Source organism: Nicrophorus vespilloides, unplaced genomic scaffold (assembly GCF_001412225.1).
Source record: "Nicrophorus vespilloides isolate i.1.1-1 unplaced genomic scaffold, Nicve_v1.0, whole genome shotgun sequence".
NCBI lineage: Eukaryota > Metazoa > Arthropoda > Insecta > Coleoptera > Silphidae > Nicrophorus > Nicrophorus vespilloides.
The window spans coordinates 701,499-718,259 of record NW_017100085.1 but is presented as its reverse complement, the minus strand read 5'-3'; the positions used below and the strand labels follow the sequence as shown (position 1 = coordinate 718,259).

Here is a 16,761-nt window from a genome sequence, read left to right as displayed (position 1 = left end):
AGTAAAGTAAAATTTACTTTTTTTAAAAAAAAAGAAGAGGTTTATATCAATTTATTTATTGATATAAATCTCTCCGGCCCTATTTCTACCCCTTTCGGGTTTAACAGCCACCACACATTTTTGTTGATTTTCGGAATTGAACCAACGACCTTTCGTATCAGATTTTTGTGATACAGGCGACCATAAAATTTACTTATATAATGGAAATAAGAATATTACATAAACCTAAACTTTTTGTATTGAATCAAAAATTACGTTCTTAATCAAAACATTATAATCGTTCATAAATTTAGAACTCATTTTCCATAAACACTAAACTTAGAATTAGTACTATTGAAAGCATGTAGTGTCTAAGATTCATTACATATGTATCAATTTAAAGTATTTTAATGATTTACATTTATTATCTCCCATGTTTTCCACCCTTATTTAAACATAATTCGTTTAAAACATAACTTAACTGAAAGTTTGAATAAATGAAAATAAATTTCGTTTTGGTGAAAATTATTAGATAATAATTAAATATGTATACTAAATTCTATTTGTGTTGAAGTATTCAGTTTCAAAAAAAGAAACGCTTATGATAGAAGAGACAAATTTCGTAAACAGTACACGTTACTTGACAAGTTATTTGGTGAGTATTATAAATTGTTGAATAACATTATTTGTAGACTTAAATTTGATATTAGTTATATAACTTAGTATGAGAAACTTCATAATTTGTAATGAAGTATAAGAGTCCTCGGTAGTATAGTGGTCAGTATCCCCGCCTGTCACGCGGGAGACCGGGGTTCGATTCCCCGCCGGGGAGGATTCTTTTGCGTCCCTGATGGAACTCAAACATATAAATGTTATATAATTCGTATTTAACAAATAATATCATTCTTAGTTCTATAAGTATTTTAAATAATTATTTTGGAATGTAATAACCGAAAGTATACTTTTATGAATGAGATATAATAGGTAAATTTGTAAAGAAAACAATAATTCATCACAATTTATATATTGAGCAACAACTGTATACAATTCCACAGCGTAATAATAAATGGCATATAGTTTATACTTTATAATATTTGAAATATATCCTTTCATATATGTATATTTAGTTAGAATATATCAAAAACCCTGATTCATTTATTTTTACACTTGTTTAATAATGATAAAATAAAATTTAAACATAAAACTTACTATTAACAGTCGATAGATTAGTTATAAATATAAAATGGAAACAACAACTTTTGTAACGTAACAATTAATTTTCCAAAATTTACTTCAGTTCTTTGTAAAAAGATAATAAATAAAAATACCTTTTTGATTTCATTTTTTTTTTCCATTGCAAATTTACCGTATGGATAAGATCAGGGTTGTTAAAAACTATTGACTACACAAATACTAAAATTAGAAGCGAATTGCAAATCGTATCTTCGAGTTTAGTTTACGCGTTACAACATTTAGCACATCCAAAATGTAAATATTGTTTCTGCAACGGGTAAACCGAGCTTTCAGATATTCCTCTACAGATTCATGACTAGAAACAATTATTGATTTTTTATTTTTAAATTTTCTCACTTCGACTTGCAACTCACGTGTTTGCTTGCTTTGCGTCATCTTTCCTCTTGAAGTATATATATATAAATAAATACATTTATATCAATTATTCAACAATTATTTACGTGCGTCCGCAATATGTAACCAACATTTGTACCATATGTAATGTATATACCTTAGACAAAATACAATCCGCGCACAGAAAAATATATCTACGACCTGGACGGGCTAGGAACGAAAACTTAGGCATCTCGCACATCCGACATTCTGCTAAACGTATATACATTTTATGCTGAAAGAAAAACAAATTCTCATTTCTGCTTGCTTTGATGAGAGAAACCCGATTTGATGTTTGTTAACTTCCAAATTCCCGCAGGTCACGATTCCCAAAGAGACACGAAACCTAATTGACACACATTCGAGTGTAGTTCATATATTCTTACTTCTTTTTTTTTTATAATATTTTGATTACTTTTGGCACAAAATTTCAGTCTTCCTGTAACATAAAAAAATATATACCGACGGAACACAGTATTCCCGATTCTGTTTTACATGAGCAAGAGAACGAACAAGCACAGCGCTTTTACATTAAGTTAATTTTTTGATTAACCTACGAATAATCATATCTTAGATAATCCTCAATAATAGTAAGAAGTAATAAATTAAAGGTTGGCATCAATATGGAAGTCACGTTGTTTGTCAAGAGAAGAGATTAAGTAGAGATTCAAGCTAGGTGAGCGGTGGAAACGGAGCAAGTGCTGCTGCTGATGCGCGATAAGTGGCAATCCTTGAAGTGAGATTTGCATAGGAGCGCCAATCCGATCAAGACTATCGGTAATCCGAGTAGGGCGCAGATCAGCTCTCCCGAAAGGGTCGGCGCCCAAATGAGCAGACCTGAAAGAACACTCTGAAATTTCTAGTATCGATTACCCTTGCAAACAAACCTTTCTTAACTGTGCACATCTTGAACAACGACCACCAGATACCGACCATCGGCAAAGCTACTGAAGTGGTGGCTATTGTGTAAACAGCGCTTTGAGACAATATGAGGAACCTTATTGAGGACAAGAAATATCCCAAATAGGCTAATAGGAATAGCCAAGCGTAGAGGGAGGTGTTTCCACAATCACTTGTGTGGTTCAAGTTCGGATTGAAGATGCATTTTAAACCGTTGTTGGTGTGAATGAGGAAGTCCACTATGTTATCACTCTAGTAATAAACATTAGAGATTGTTTCAAAGCAAAATACAAGAAAGCATTGACTTACCTTTCCGACATTAGGTAACATGTCAATCCAGAAAAATAAGACGGTGAAGGCGAAAGTGAAACCATGTAACCAAAACGAGAGGTGCACAGCTGAGTAAACCTTTCTATTCATTCGAGTTGTCGTCAAAGACCTCGTCTGAGAGGAAAGCGGAATCGTGTTTACACTCTGAAACGAAACCAATCTCGATACTGTCGTTAGTAGTTGCGATGAAAGACTCGCATAAGGTGACACCTATAATAAAAACATATTTTATAAGGAATTCTTGCAAGATTATTTCGTTACAATAGCTGAGCAGATTAGGTATCTATCCAGAAGCATGTAGAAAGCGGAGAACAGAGCCAATCCGACGATGTAAATCCCTGCCCATATGGAGTGGATTTGCCACTTCCAAAAGCCTGCATCATCTGACTTGTGCTCCCTATCATTGCCTCTACATCTAAACTCATCACACAAGCCATAATCAACGGAGATGAAAAGCCCAACTATTATAGTGGTGGTAGAGAAAATGCGTTGCAAACCCATCACTAAAAGTACAACATTTAGCAAAAAAATTGAGAAAATTGAAAAACCTTACATTTCTTGCAGAAGAAAAAGTAGTAAATCAAAGAGAAGACCAAAACAAGTCCCTTAATGGGATCTTGCAAATGGCACATCACCTTCTTCCTATCCACAGCATATATAATTATGAATCCACTGGAAACATAAATCAGGCTTGTTGCCACAAGCTCTCTCACTTTCAAAGGAGTCTTAGCTACATTAATGGACTCAAAATCTTTGCAGAATCTCCTACAGAGAATTGTGATAACCAGCAAAATAAGCATGACAAAAATTGAAGTAAAGTTCAAGATCAAGAAAGCACTCCCTTTAATATTGATGGACTCTTGAAACAATGGCAATAGAATCAATAAAGCTGTGGCTGTTAATATCAGTGTAAACTTGATGAGGATAAACTCAGTTTTGGTGTGCAATGTGTAAATGCTTGTCTGCACTTGCACATTCTCAGGTTTATCAATTGGTATGCACTGATCATCACCACTTTCAGACATTGACTCCTCATCAGAGCATTGCAATAGTTCATCATGATCATCCTCATCCATTTCTGAAATGAAAAAAAATAAATAAAATAAATGTTTGTCATAACAAGCAGGCGTCAATGTTGTTTTAGCGAAAACATAAGAATAAAGATAAACAAATCTTAAGTGCGTCATGAAAATAACAAAAGGAAATCAATAATTATGGATGGTAAAGTTTGCAACATATTTTTAGGTATTCATGGTTAAAGATCCAATGATGTTATTTCAAATACATTAATTTTGTAGGTAAATAAAGTATTGTCACTATTAATTTAAAGCGAATATACATACTTATTGCACTTTATTTTAAAAGTCTTGTTCACTAATAATCCCCACCAGATAACTTGCAACTTGACAATAGTTTTTCAGTCGCACGAAATTAGCCGTATTACAACGTTGCCATTTTCAAATTTAAATATCCTTGAAATAATATTTACTTGTGGATAACCTCAAATTATCCTGAATATAAACAGGAATTATTTGTATTCCAATGATGTGTTAATTCTTTAATTTAAACAATTAGATTTGAAGAAGTGTATCTGACAACTATGCTTGAAATTGATCCAGATGTCAAAGTCTTGACGTTTGAAGTTTGAAACAATTGCAATAAAAATGAGTGGCGCGGAAAAAGATATTGAATTGTTTATTTTCACTTTGATGAAGGTGAACGAGCTCAGGGAGCAAGTGAAGTGTCCAAAATGGTAAGATCTATCCTGTATTGTTTCACAGGTGAAGTGTCTTAATCATTTTTGTTGTAGCTTCAAGATATTGTCAAAGCCAGTTGTGTCCAATTGTTCGCACATATATTGCTCAGCCTGCTTTGACTGCATTGTCAGCTCCACTGTGCCAGGTAACAAAGCTGTATGTCCTATGTGCAAGGTTGTAATGAATAAGAGAAAGAAGACACCACATCAATCATCTGAATCAACTGTCAAATTCATCAACTCCATTGAGAATAAATTGATTAAGGAATTTCAATCCTATGATAATTTGCTCGCTAAACTAGTAGTAGATTACACAGAATTCTTGGAGGATAAGCAACAAGACAATATTGTAGAGCCATTTGATGTGATTGCCAATAACAGACCAGCTCTGAAAACATACAAAAATAATACAAGAGTAAATAGAAATGAGCACCAAGAAATTGCTGATGAACAACACAGCTTTCAAAACAGTCAAAGTCGTGAAGACATAATCAAATGGCTTACGGATAACAAAAATGATTTTGATAGATTGACACAGACCACTATGAATTCTGATAGCAGTGGTGATTTTATATCTGAGTCGCACAAAAAGAGAAAAGTTAAGAGAGATGCTAAGGAGAAGTTAATGAGGAGGTGCAAATCATTTAATGAGCAAGAATCTGTTAAGAAAACTAAATCTACGCTGAAGCGGAGGAGCACCGGTAACGCTGATTTGCGTTCAAAAGATAAAGTTAAATTGATCCATCTAATGCAGAAGATGGAGGATGAATGTCTGGATAACTTGAATAAAGAGTTTACTTCCGGTTGGAAGAGGTTGAAAACTTTAAATAGAAGCAGCAAGAAAAAATCTCCGCCGCTCAAGAAGTTGAAGGTTCAGAAATCGCAACAGAAGATTATGAAGACACGTAACAAGGCGGCAGAGGCTTCTGTATCTGATGTTGTTAAATTAAAACAAAATTTAAGTAGGACTGAAACTGTGGTGAGGGACGATACAGTAGATGAAAATGAAACGACTGCTGATGATACAGTAGTAGCGGTTGTTGAGAAAGATAAATCGAATTTAAATATAGTAAAAAACAGTATTACTAAGCGAGTGCCATATGTACATTTAACTAATATGGAAACCTTCTGGGAGAAGCAAGTTCCACAATTGATAGGAGATAACATGACCCAATCTGAGTACAGCGTTTTCGAACCAAACGATTGTCGCAATGCCGATAATAATAAATCTAACGAGATATTTCAAAGCAAGGAAATCGAGTTGGTCGTTAATAAAAGCGTTGAAAATACTTCGGCTGACGATAATGAGCTATTCTCTTTGCCAACTCAGAAGGTGATTGATGTTGAAGACTTAAATACATCTTATGAAGACATGTTCAACAAAATCGAGAGGAAAATAGCGAAGGATATGTCTGGAGCAAAGGCTAGTGTTATAAAGTCAGTGATTCAAGAAATCCAGCCACTTATGCTCCAACTGGATGCTATTCTTAAGGACAATGATTATTACAATATTAAAAATTGGTTGATTATGGATGCTTCCACGCAAACATACTTTAATCACGACGAGCGCAGAGTTGAAACTGAAGCTCGTTCAGTTCAAACTGAAGCTCTTGCAGTAAAAACTGAGACTCGTACAATTCAAACTGAAGCTCTTTCAGTAGCAAACATATGCACACAAACGCAAAAAACTAAATGTGAAGTCTGCGCAGTAAGAGAGAACAGACATTTTGATGATAAATGTATTCAAACTGTAAACAATGAAATGAAATCAGTTTTCGTACAAACTAATGAAAAAGATGAAACAATTACCTTGTCCGAAAACCTAGAAGATTTTAATTACTCTACGCAGCAGATGCTTAAAGCGAATGTGAGTAGGCCACGAAGCCAAAAAATTAAAATTTTACAGAATATTGATTTTACTCCGCCAAAGAAAATGGAAAATCGACATAAAATTGAGGATACGCATCAGAGCATAACGCAAATCATGGAAAACTTTGATATCACGACGCTGGAGCTAAATAAAAAGGATGAGAAAAAAGGAGAGACGCAAGAGTCTATTTCTCAAATTATGGACAATTTGAGCAAACAATCTGATGTTTTACAATCAGCTGTGATTGTTATTGATGATACTAAGACGGAGCCGAAACCGTCCACAAGTAAAGATATTCAAGTACTCTCAGACGACGATGATGAAGAAGATGCAATGAATATAAAAAACGCTCTTTCTCGGGCTTCGGATCGATTGATGCATTCGACGCCTCTTAATGCAAATAAAAGAAAAATGATCAATATTGGATTGTCGGCGATCAAAGCTAATGATGATCCATTGCTGAATGCTTTGATACAAACAAGTTTGCAGAACCAAAGTCAAAATGATCTGTTCTTGACTGTTGATACACAGCCAAAGAAGCGAAGTCGCAGATTGTCCTTCGCGCAGGAAAACTCAAATAAGAACTTCAAGCGTATACGTACGCCCTCTCCAGAATCTGAATCTGATCATGAGAACAAATTTAAAAGGAACAACAAACGCTTCATGCAAGAGCAGGTAATGGTGCAGTTCGATACGCAGAGTCAGGCGAGGAGTCCACTGGCTAAAATTCAATTATCCTGCTCTTCAGATTCTGAAGTGAACATGGATTTAGTTGAGGAGGTTTGGAAGAAATTTGATAAAGGTATGCTACGTAAATCACCGAAGAAGAATAAGAATAAAATGTTGAGTCCGAAAAAGAAGGGTAACAGAAAATCAGACAACATTCAGGATCTTATCAATAAATGCGACTTGCTGGTGGATAGTGTGACGAAGAAATTGAATAAACCTCCATCGGTTGATCGTTTTGATGACAAAGAGAATGAGATTGAAGAAGCAATGGCCAATTTCAAATCAGACGAGAGCGTGAAGAGTAAAAATGCAACAGTCGTAAGCGGATCAGATGAAGAATTGTTTCAATCAGATGCCGAAATTGACGTTATAGAAGGCACTCCGAGTAAATATAAGCGTATCGACAGAACAATCACTCCACCACGTGAGTTCCAAGATTCAGCGGATAAAACACTGGTGCCTTCGACACCGCCCAAACGTAACATCATTGATTCTCCGGTTATTATTTCACAATCCGACGCGTTCTCTCCGATTACAAACCTGATGTCTAATAAGACCTTGCAAATGCCTCGCTTTATGTCCCGGTCGTTCATTGAGAAGAAGTGCAGCACGCCGAAAGCTCAATGTAACCAGTTATCTTTAAAGACGTTTATGAAGAAGAATAAACAGGAAGAGAAGATTACCTTTGAGCGGAAGCAGCCCAACGTAGCTTGCACTAGACTGGTGAAGGAACAAATCATCAATATAATGGCTATGGCTCAAAAGAAGTTGATAACTTATAGTTCGAACTTCAGCGAGAAAGTCACCCACATGATTGTTAACACGAACGATGAGAATCAGGTGAAAGATGATACCATCAAGTACGTTAACGCTGTAGCTTCAGGCGCTTGGGTGCTGAACTACCAATGGATCATAGATTGTTTAAAGCATAATGAAATTATACCCGAGGTAATTATTATCTCTTATTGACTGCAGAAATGATTACAATTTTTAATATTTTTTTTAATTACAGATACATTACGAAGTACTGGATTCTTCAGGACTGCCCGGGCCTAAAGATTCCAGACTGTACAGTAAACTTAAACCTCTTTTCCGCGGATTCAAGATCTACGCTGCACCTCCATTTACTTCAACAACAAAAGGAGACCTGGAGGTAATTATAATTTCGAAAAAAAGAAGTTTTTTTTGATATATTCGTTTGAAAGTCGATAAATCCAAAAGATAATGTTGTTGATAATGGACAAAGCAAAATTGATAAATATTTTATCAATTTAAAATTTAAAATTTTGGAAAATATCTAAAATGGATTGATTTCTAATAAATACTATGGTATTAAGGAAATAATGAATTTATTAATAACTTATTAATATTATTTGTTTCAGAATGTTATCACTAAGTTAGGCGGAAAAGTGGCTAAGTATATTGATGAGTTTCTGGAAAAAGACGGAGACATTTGCTTGATAGTCACAGAAAGCAGTAACACGCAGCAGTTTAATTTGTACGGAGGTGAGTAGCATAATTGATACGCGAATCGGCTTAATTAATTGAAACTGTGTATTCTTTTAGATTGGCTTGAAACATTAAAGGTGATCACTGTAGATCTAGAGTGGTTGAGTAGATCTGTGGGTCAGTATAAGTTGGTGAGCGTGAGGAAGTACGCCTTGTGTCCGGATGAAGCGATCTGCGATCTAGGATATCCGGATGAGCTGATGACTATAGACGTCACTCAGCAGAGCTTCATGTAACTTCTATATCCGATAGTATTCTAGAGTAGTGGTCGGCGTCTTCGGTCCGATCCGTTCGGCGAACGTTTTACCATCGAAGCTCCACCTGTTGAAGTCGATCTCAACGGCCTTCGTGAAGTTCAACGCCTTGCCTATCTTCTGCGTGATGTACGAGGTGTAGATAGCGGAGACCATCTGCGGCACCGGTTCGATCGGCAATTTCTCTCCGCTCAGCGATTGCTTCACGTTGACGCCGGATGCTAGCTGCTTGGCGATGACGATGGAGATCTCGCAGAGCCTCTTCGCCAATCCTTTACCTCTGTATTCCGGCAGCGTGGCCAGGAACATGATCTCGAGGAGGCAGTCGACGTTGCAGTGCTTGAACAGGTCGCATTCCGCGTCCGATTCGATCATGAAGTTGACCAAACTCTTCGCCGACGGTTGCTTGCAATTGGCTGCGTATTTTTCAAAGTAGTTATCTTCGCCAGGCATAGCTGGTACCTAAATATATTAAACATATATGTTTATTATATGGGTTTAATTATGGGTGGATATTACCTGGAGTTTGTTGAAGGCGGCAGCGACAACTTTGCCCGTTTTCCTTTCCACCGTGACCAGCGAAACTCCATCCCGAGCGGCGCGCAAAGTCAACTCTTCGAGTTCTTTGATGGCCTCAGGATATTTGTGCAACTCCACTGCAACAGCTACGCTTTCGTGCAGGAAAAACGATTTCCTCATCACCTCCAATCCACCTTCCAGCGTCTTCGGGGAAAGCGAGACATAATCGTATTCTCCTAAAAAGAAATATTATTATTACATAGAATTGTTATATTTTTTTATTAGGACCAAAAGTGATTTTAACAATAGTCTAAATATTACCTATTTATATTTTTTTACCAGAAAAAAAACTTGTATTAATTTGTTATTACATATTTAGGATTTATTTGCAATTTGTTAAATAATGAGTACGTTTATTGTTTTATTTAGAAATGTAAGTGAATATATATATATAACGTATGTATTGCATTCCAAAGTCGTTAAATGTTTTGACAGGAATCAGCTGAGTCGGTCATTGTTTCAAGCCAGAAGAAAATTTAAATAATGTTTGCGTGCGATGATAGTTCGAATTTAGAATGTTTGTTCGCTTACCATCTTCGCTCACGGCCCAGATCCTCGGTGGCGACATTTTTATTATTGTATTGAGAAAAACAAAACTTTTCCGTTGTTTGTTTGTTGATTATTTGTTGCTCTGTCCACTGTTGTCTCCTCGTGCAAGTGCGACCGATTATTGAATTGGCTGTGGAATGTTTCCTATTTACGTTTAGATAAAATAATTATCAGTCGCGAAAATTGAGCCTTGTTTCAATGTATTTATCAATGTACGAAATAGACGAGGCCTGGCTAGGTTAGGTGGCCTTGGTAATGAGACCACAGCTCGCGCTTCTCTTACATAAGCCCGAAATTTTCCTCGGGTGTCCTTCTGCCAGGTCCGCGGGAGAAAAAATAAATATTTATATTGTCCATTACTGCTGCTGCTACAATTAGCAACCAGAAAATAAAAATGTGACACGGCTTTGCTGGAATCGATTTGATTGGATATGTATCGAACGGGTCATGATAATATCGAGACCTCAAAATAAAAATTTGGGTCTTGAGGTGTGATACGATCCCATTTTTATTTTGTAATTTTTCTGCGAAGGCTGTTGTATTTTTAGGCGTGCGCCGAGGCTGCTAATTGTATTTATATTGAAAAAAGAAACGTGAAGTAGGCAAAGCATAAAAATAAATGTCCGTTTAGCTCGTGTAGAATAATTCTTTTCAATTGTGAGAACACAATGTATTATCAATATCAGTATATCTATTATCTGAATTGTATCTAGTTTAAAATTAGAATCAATGTGATTAGAACAGCTTAAAGTCGAACAATTGCTTAATATTAAAAAAAATACTAATCTAGCAAATGTAGATTCAAATGTAATTCAAAATAATGCCAATAAACGAATATTTAACATGCATAAGGTCTTTTGTTAAGCCTACATTTTCTTTATTTTTTTTGTTAGATTCATTTTCAAAAATAAAATCTCTTTTGAAATGCAAGTACAGTTGCCTATAACAAGAAATAACCATCATCATATAAATTAATTAGATTACGTAGAAGACATTAATTATAAGTTTTAAAATCTTATAGGGTCTATATATAAGCCCGACAACCGAAAGACTGTCTATTGAAATCCCGATTGTATCGAAATCCCGACTATATCAAAATCTCGATAACCATAATCCCGACTATATCAATTTTTTTGATTATATCGAAAATTTTTACAATAACATTTTTAAATTATTTCGGATCTTAGTCACCTTGTGCTACACGTTTATTATTATTAATTAATTTGATTTTGTTGAATTATTCATAATAAACCTTAATATTATGAAATAATCTCAAATAAAATTAGATTATTAATTGTTATTATTTATTATTAATAGCAATTTAAAAGTCACAACGCTCCGAAATAATTTAAAAATGTTATTGTATACATTTCGATATAGTCGGGATTTTGATACAGTCGAGATTATGGTTGTCGGGATTTTAATATAGTCGGGATTTTGATATAGTCGGGATTATGGTTGTCGGGATTTCGAATATCAGGATTTCAAACGTCGGGAACAAAAAAAATATATAAAGACTTTTTTATGTATTATATTTTTGTCGATACATGAAAGTTAAGAACAATACATTTTTATAAAAGAGTTAAGTTAATTTTTAATTTAAACGATTTTTACGATGAAAAAGACTTTTATTTATGTAAATATGCAATACAGAGAATGGTAATTGTTAAGGGGTGGCGTATATGTGAGCTAGTCGCTCATTTAGCCAGATTTAATTGAAACCTAATTACCTATGTTATATGTAACCTGTATGTCCTTATTTCTAAGAGCACTAAAGCGAAGACTGGTGAAACTGTGCAATGCACAAACCGAGTGAGGAGAGTGGAGACACGAAGAAAAATAATATAACAGATTATTTTATAAAAGATGTAAAAAGATACGAAATTTATCTATATAAAAATATCAAACAATAAAGTTAAGCAACTTGGAAAAGGAATTTGGAGGAGAAAATTTATGGGAGACTAATACTTGAGCATGATAGTGAACGATTTTTATGATAAAATTTGAAGAAATTGCTTAGATATTTTTTTCAAATTTATTAAAGAAAAATCGTAATAGGTACAAAGCTGGAAGTACAAGCAAATTGAAACTTATATATCTAACTTTAATTGCAGATTTTTTGTTTGCAATTAGAATGCTTGGTTTTTGAATAATATGATAAATTTAAAACGTTATATTTTAAAGTTATTATAGTAAAATAATGTTGAGTACAAAGCTAGAAGTACAAGTATATTGAGGCTTATCGGTGGCAATCGTAAACCCGACAACCGAAATACCGTCAATCAAATTCTCGACGTTTGAGATCCCGACGTTTGAAATTTATCGAAATTCCGACGTTCGAAATCCTGACTGTATAGAAATCCCGACAACCATAATCCCGACTGTATCAAAATCCCGACTATATCGAAAATGTCTACAATAACATTTTTAAATTATTCCGAACTTTGGAATTTCGATACAGTCGGGATTTCAATAGACGGTCTTTCGGTTGTCGGGCTTGCGATATAGACACGAAGTTTATATATCTGGCTTTAATTGTAGTATTCAGTTTGTCATTAGAATACTTGTTTATTGAGTAAAAACATAGAACGTGAGGACACTGCTTTTCAAATTTGACAGCTTATTTCAGCAAAATGATAATAGATATAAATCTCGAAATACGTATATTAAAACCTATTTTTTTTTTCTAAATATCTATTTTACCTTTATAACTTTTTGAGAAACAAAATAAAATGTAAATCCATTAATTGCATAACTTCTGCGTGGAATGCTTGCAACTTGTTGCTGGGCAATTCCATGAATTTCGATCCATTGCATCGGCCCTTTGTCACGCTCTACAACTTCGACATACATCTCTATGTATATACATATATATATGTTCACCGGACACGCAGCTGCACATCCTCATTAAATGCAACAAAGGAACACTTAACCAAATTAAAAAGTTGTTTGGTAAACTCAATTTCATGTCTACTATAACATTTCTATTAATTAATAAATTGCTATTAGCTTACTATTCGGGATATATCTTTAAAGGTTTTTGAAACGAAATTGACTTATTTTACTATTAAGTATTTATTTTAAATAATTTTAGTTTAAAAGATGATATATTATGTAATTACAGAATAATAATTCTTGGAACGATAAAATGTATTGCGTTTTTGATAATGAGATCAATTATTGAATATTAAAAACGTTAACAGAAATTAAGCTATTTGTAATCAATGAACTCAATTCTGTAACTTTTTGCTTTCAAATTAAATTTAATTGATAGTAAGTATATGATTGCATAATGGGTACCTTGAATGGAAGTAATGATTGATCAAAGACCATATAAAATTGGATTACGAATTATTCCCTTGATTTGATCATTGATCGGTGGAGGAAGCATGGAGTCGCAGCAGAAAATAATCGTCTGCAGAGATTTGATAAAGGGAATGAAGATTGTCGACATTTGGCCAACAACCAATCAGAATTTTCTTTTCTACTGTCGATGCGTTTTCCGTTTAACAAGCATCGCTATAGTGATGATGGGTATGATGGGTCACATCTATTACTCATACAGTAAGTGCACTTCAAATAATAAATAATCTTTGAAATATATATATATATTTTTAGACAATGATATGTTTAAGTACGTGAATATAAGCGATGACTTCTCTGGGATATCTTCGATTTTTGGCGTTTACAACGTCGTTTTCAACTTCGTCAGACACTACAACGTGTACAATGTTTTGTTCAAGGAATTGGGTGATTTTTCGGTTTACGAAAAACCGCGCGGCGTTGATGAGCTTAACAAGAAACTAGATATGGTGATTAGAATCTTCTCCGTTTGGGTCATAATTTCGTTCTTCTGCGTAACCTCAGTCTTATATATGATGAAATGCGAAGAGGGTATTGTTGATGATTGCGGTTTGATGGTCAACTTTTGGTTACCATTCTTCGATTTACGTAGTAGATCAAAGAAAACTATGGTCATGGTCTACCAAGTCTACGGAGGATGCGTCGGGATATACCTTGTCACCTTCAGTTTTCTTACCATCATCTTCATATCGGAACTTACCATCAATCGCATTCACCATTTGCTTTCCATGATTAAGCAAGTGCCTGGAATGGTGGAAGGGCGACACGCGCATTTGAAAAAAATCATACTATACCATTACAAAATTATCGAGTAAGATTATAAAAAAAAAACTCAATATTTTGGGTTATTTTCTCTTTTCTTCAGAATTTCAGATAAATTGAAAGACGCTACTTCTTCGCTGTTTACTATACAAATGCCCATATCCATTATTATCTTCACTTTTATTATGATTCAATTACTATTGGTACCTATTTATTTACTTTTAGGTTGCATAATGTAATTGTATTGTTTTTTGGTTTAGAAATTTAACTACACTCATTTCGCTCACGCCCTTTCATGGGCAAACAACCTTTGTCTGATTTGCTTCATCGGGCAACGGCTGATCAATGCGGTGAGTGTGAATTATAAGGATTTAATACGTAGATTTGTAAACGTTTCGTAGAGCTCCGATTTACACGACGGCATTTTCCCAAATATCCCATGGGACGGAGACGTGAGAACTCAGAAGTCCATGCATATGCTGATGATCCGTTCGTCCAGACCGCACGCGATCTCCGCCGGTTTAATGGGTTGCTGTGGCCATTTGCTTCTAATGAGCGTAAATTGAATTGCAAATTAACGAAATAATCTTTTACAATCTTCTCATTCTCTCCGTTTCTAGCTCATCAAAAGCATGTACACTTTCATGATGTTGATTTATGATAGAATATAAATCAAAAGCAGTTTACTTCAAAAGGTAATTTTATGTAGGTTGAAATTAACTCATTAAGAATCAATAGGACAAAGTATTATATAATTGAATATTCAGCAATTCTATTAAATACTAGTGTACGCAATTATCTAATTTATTACTTATTTTTTCTATGAAAACTTTCTTTAATATTTACAAATATGAGTCCAAAGTATGCAACTAATAGCTGTAACTTCTTTTATGATATTACTTGTATTTCCTGCACTATATTTTGCACCTTATTTTCTCTTAAAATTGGACAGTTATATAATATAATCAATAGAATTTTATTATTATATTATAAAAAAGTGAAAAAAGAATGTGCTACATGCCAATTTCTGCAATTGGTAAACAATTGAGCTCATAACGATCGGAGCGCTGATGTGAAGAATTATTAAACTATAATTAACTAAACCACTGTATTTTTCCCATAAACTAAAAGAAAAAGTGTATTAATAACTCAAGTGTCTGAAGAATAAATACATCATTATTATATGCCAAAATTGAACTTGTATATTTGGATTTTAAATAGGAATGAAATTCTTGGCAAGAATTCTGAAAATTTACTTTCGTAAGTAACATGGCTTTAAAACTGGGACTTTCAGTTGTATTTTTTTGCTTATCCGTAACTTATTTATAGGGGAAAAGACACTTTCAATGTATTGCTTCTGTGTATTTAGAATCAATAAATCATTTTTCAATCAATTCATACATTACACTTTGAATTTCTTCGCACTTAGATAATTTAGATAAATTTGCCCATTCATTTATTTTTTATTTCTTCAAAGAAGACACTCTTCAGCTCTTTTTCTAAAAACGGGACAGACGTTCAAAACGGGAAATATGGTCACTTTATTTATGCGTATGCATCACCATGTGCTTTGCTTTAATATAGAATACGGTAATATTCATAATTGTAGCTTTCGTGAATTCACTTTGTCCATTCTTCTCATTAATTATTTTTTATACGTTTGTTTAAACGTTCTATAATTATATGAAATATTTACTAATAAAAGAGAAATTACTACTTTGTTACTGTTTTCAACGAGAAACTTATTTCTTTTTTAGTGTTTGAACATAAACCTACATAATTAATAAAAATAATTTCATTTGTATTTCTTGAAAATAACATCTTCTGTCAACTATACTTTACATTACCGTATTTTAAGGACCTTATCGTATGATAAAACGTACTACAAATGTATGGAAAATTTTTGGAGAATAATATTTTATTACATTTTGACCATAAAACGCAATAATTTTTTTTTGTGATACAATTATAGGTAAATGAAGAAAAACTGTTTTCATTGACAATTTTAATCATGTTCATTGGTATTTGGATTTATTATAAATATTTTTAATATAAATTTATTATCATAAATTTATATAAATTGATTGATTGTTATTACTTTCGTTTAAACCATAAAATCAAGTGTTTGGTTTAGACGATTTACAACTTTATGAAATTTATTTATTATAAATAAATAATATAAAACAAATAATAAAAAAGCATTTGGAGAATATTTTATTATAATTTATTGTATATCAACATACATAATGCAAGTGACAGCAATCTTTCCGTATTTATTATTAATATTTCTGTTATACAAAAATTAATAATTAATATTTCTGGAATTGCAGTTATTGTGATTTTTAATGCAATTGAGATTTTGCTACAACAGCTGAAAAATAGTGTATATTAACTTTAAAACAATTAATGCCTAAATAACAAGAAAGCAAGAAACTGCAATTTAAGTGCTTAGTTAACTTCTGTTATTTGTAGATTGAATATTAATATTATTTAGTCATGTGATAATTTTAAGGCTTTCTTATGATGGTCAAGCAAGTATAAATAGATTTCGTTAC

The 16,761-nt window shown here is 33.4% G+C and overlaps 4 protein-coding genes and 1 non-coding gene across 5 annotated transcripts; 3 read left to right on the top strand and 2 right to left on the bottom strand.

The window, feature by feature from the left end:
• The first annotated feature begins 739 nt into the window (after positions 1-739).
• Positions 740-811, top strand: Trnad-guc. The gene has a single exon. It is a non-coding gene; the product is annotated as a tRNA-Asp (tRNA).
• A 466-nt stretch (positions 812-1,277) lies between these two features.
• On the bottom strand, positions 1,278-4,259 carry LOC108567119. Its single transcript, XM_017927391.1, has 6 exons — positions 4,179-4,259; positions 3,389-3,913; positions 3,097-3,338; positions 2,815-3,045; positions 2,493-2,757; positions 1,278-2,442 (listed from the first exon to the last, which is right to left on the bottom strand). The coding sequence occupies exons 2-6, from the start codon at positions 3,909-3,911 to the stop codon at positions 2,273-2,275; spliced, it is 1,431 nt and encodes a 476-aa protein (XP_017782880.1). The 5' UTR covers positions 3,912-3,913; positions 4,179-4,259; the 3' UTR covers positions 1,278-2,272.
• A 42-nt stretch (positions 4,260-4,301) lies between these two features.
• On the top strand, positions 4,302-8,935 carry LOC108567117 (intracellular protein transport protein USO1-like). Its single transcript, XM_017927389.1, has 5 exons — positions 4,302-4,588; positions 4,646-8,138; positions 8,203-8,343; positions 8,573-8,696; positions 8,757-8,935. The coding sequence occupies exons 1-5, from the start codon at positions 4,500-4,502 to the stop codon at positions 8,933-8,935; spliced, it is 4,026 nt and encodes a 1,341-aa protein (XP_017782878.1). The 5' UTR covers positions 4,302-4,499.
• LOC108567150 lies at positions 8,724-10,712 on the bottom strand. The gene is made up of 3 exons (XM_017927450.1): positions 10,064-10,712; positions 9,473-9,708; positions 8,724-9,415 (listed from the first exon to the last, which is right to left on the bottom strand). Exons 1-3 carry the CDS (start codon positions 10,098-10,100, stop codon positions 8,939-8,941), a joined length of 750 nt encoding a protein of 249 aa, XP_017782939.1. The 5' UTR covers positions 10,101-10,712; the 3' UTR covers positions 8,724-8,938.
• A 2,758-nt stretch (positions 10,713-13,470) lies between these two features.
• On the top strand, positions 13,471-14,877 carry LOC108567115. The gene is made up of 5 exons (XM_017927388.1): positions 13,471-13,645; positions 13,700-14,196; positions 14,467-14,556; positions 14,608-14,763; positions 14,827-14,877. Exons 1-5 carry the CDS (start codon positions 13,471-13,473, stop codon positions 14,875-14,877), a joined length of 969 nt encoding a protein of 322 aa, XP_017782877.1.
• The last annotated feature ends 1,884 nt before the right edge of the window (positions 14,878-16,761 follow it).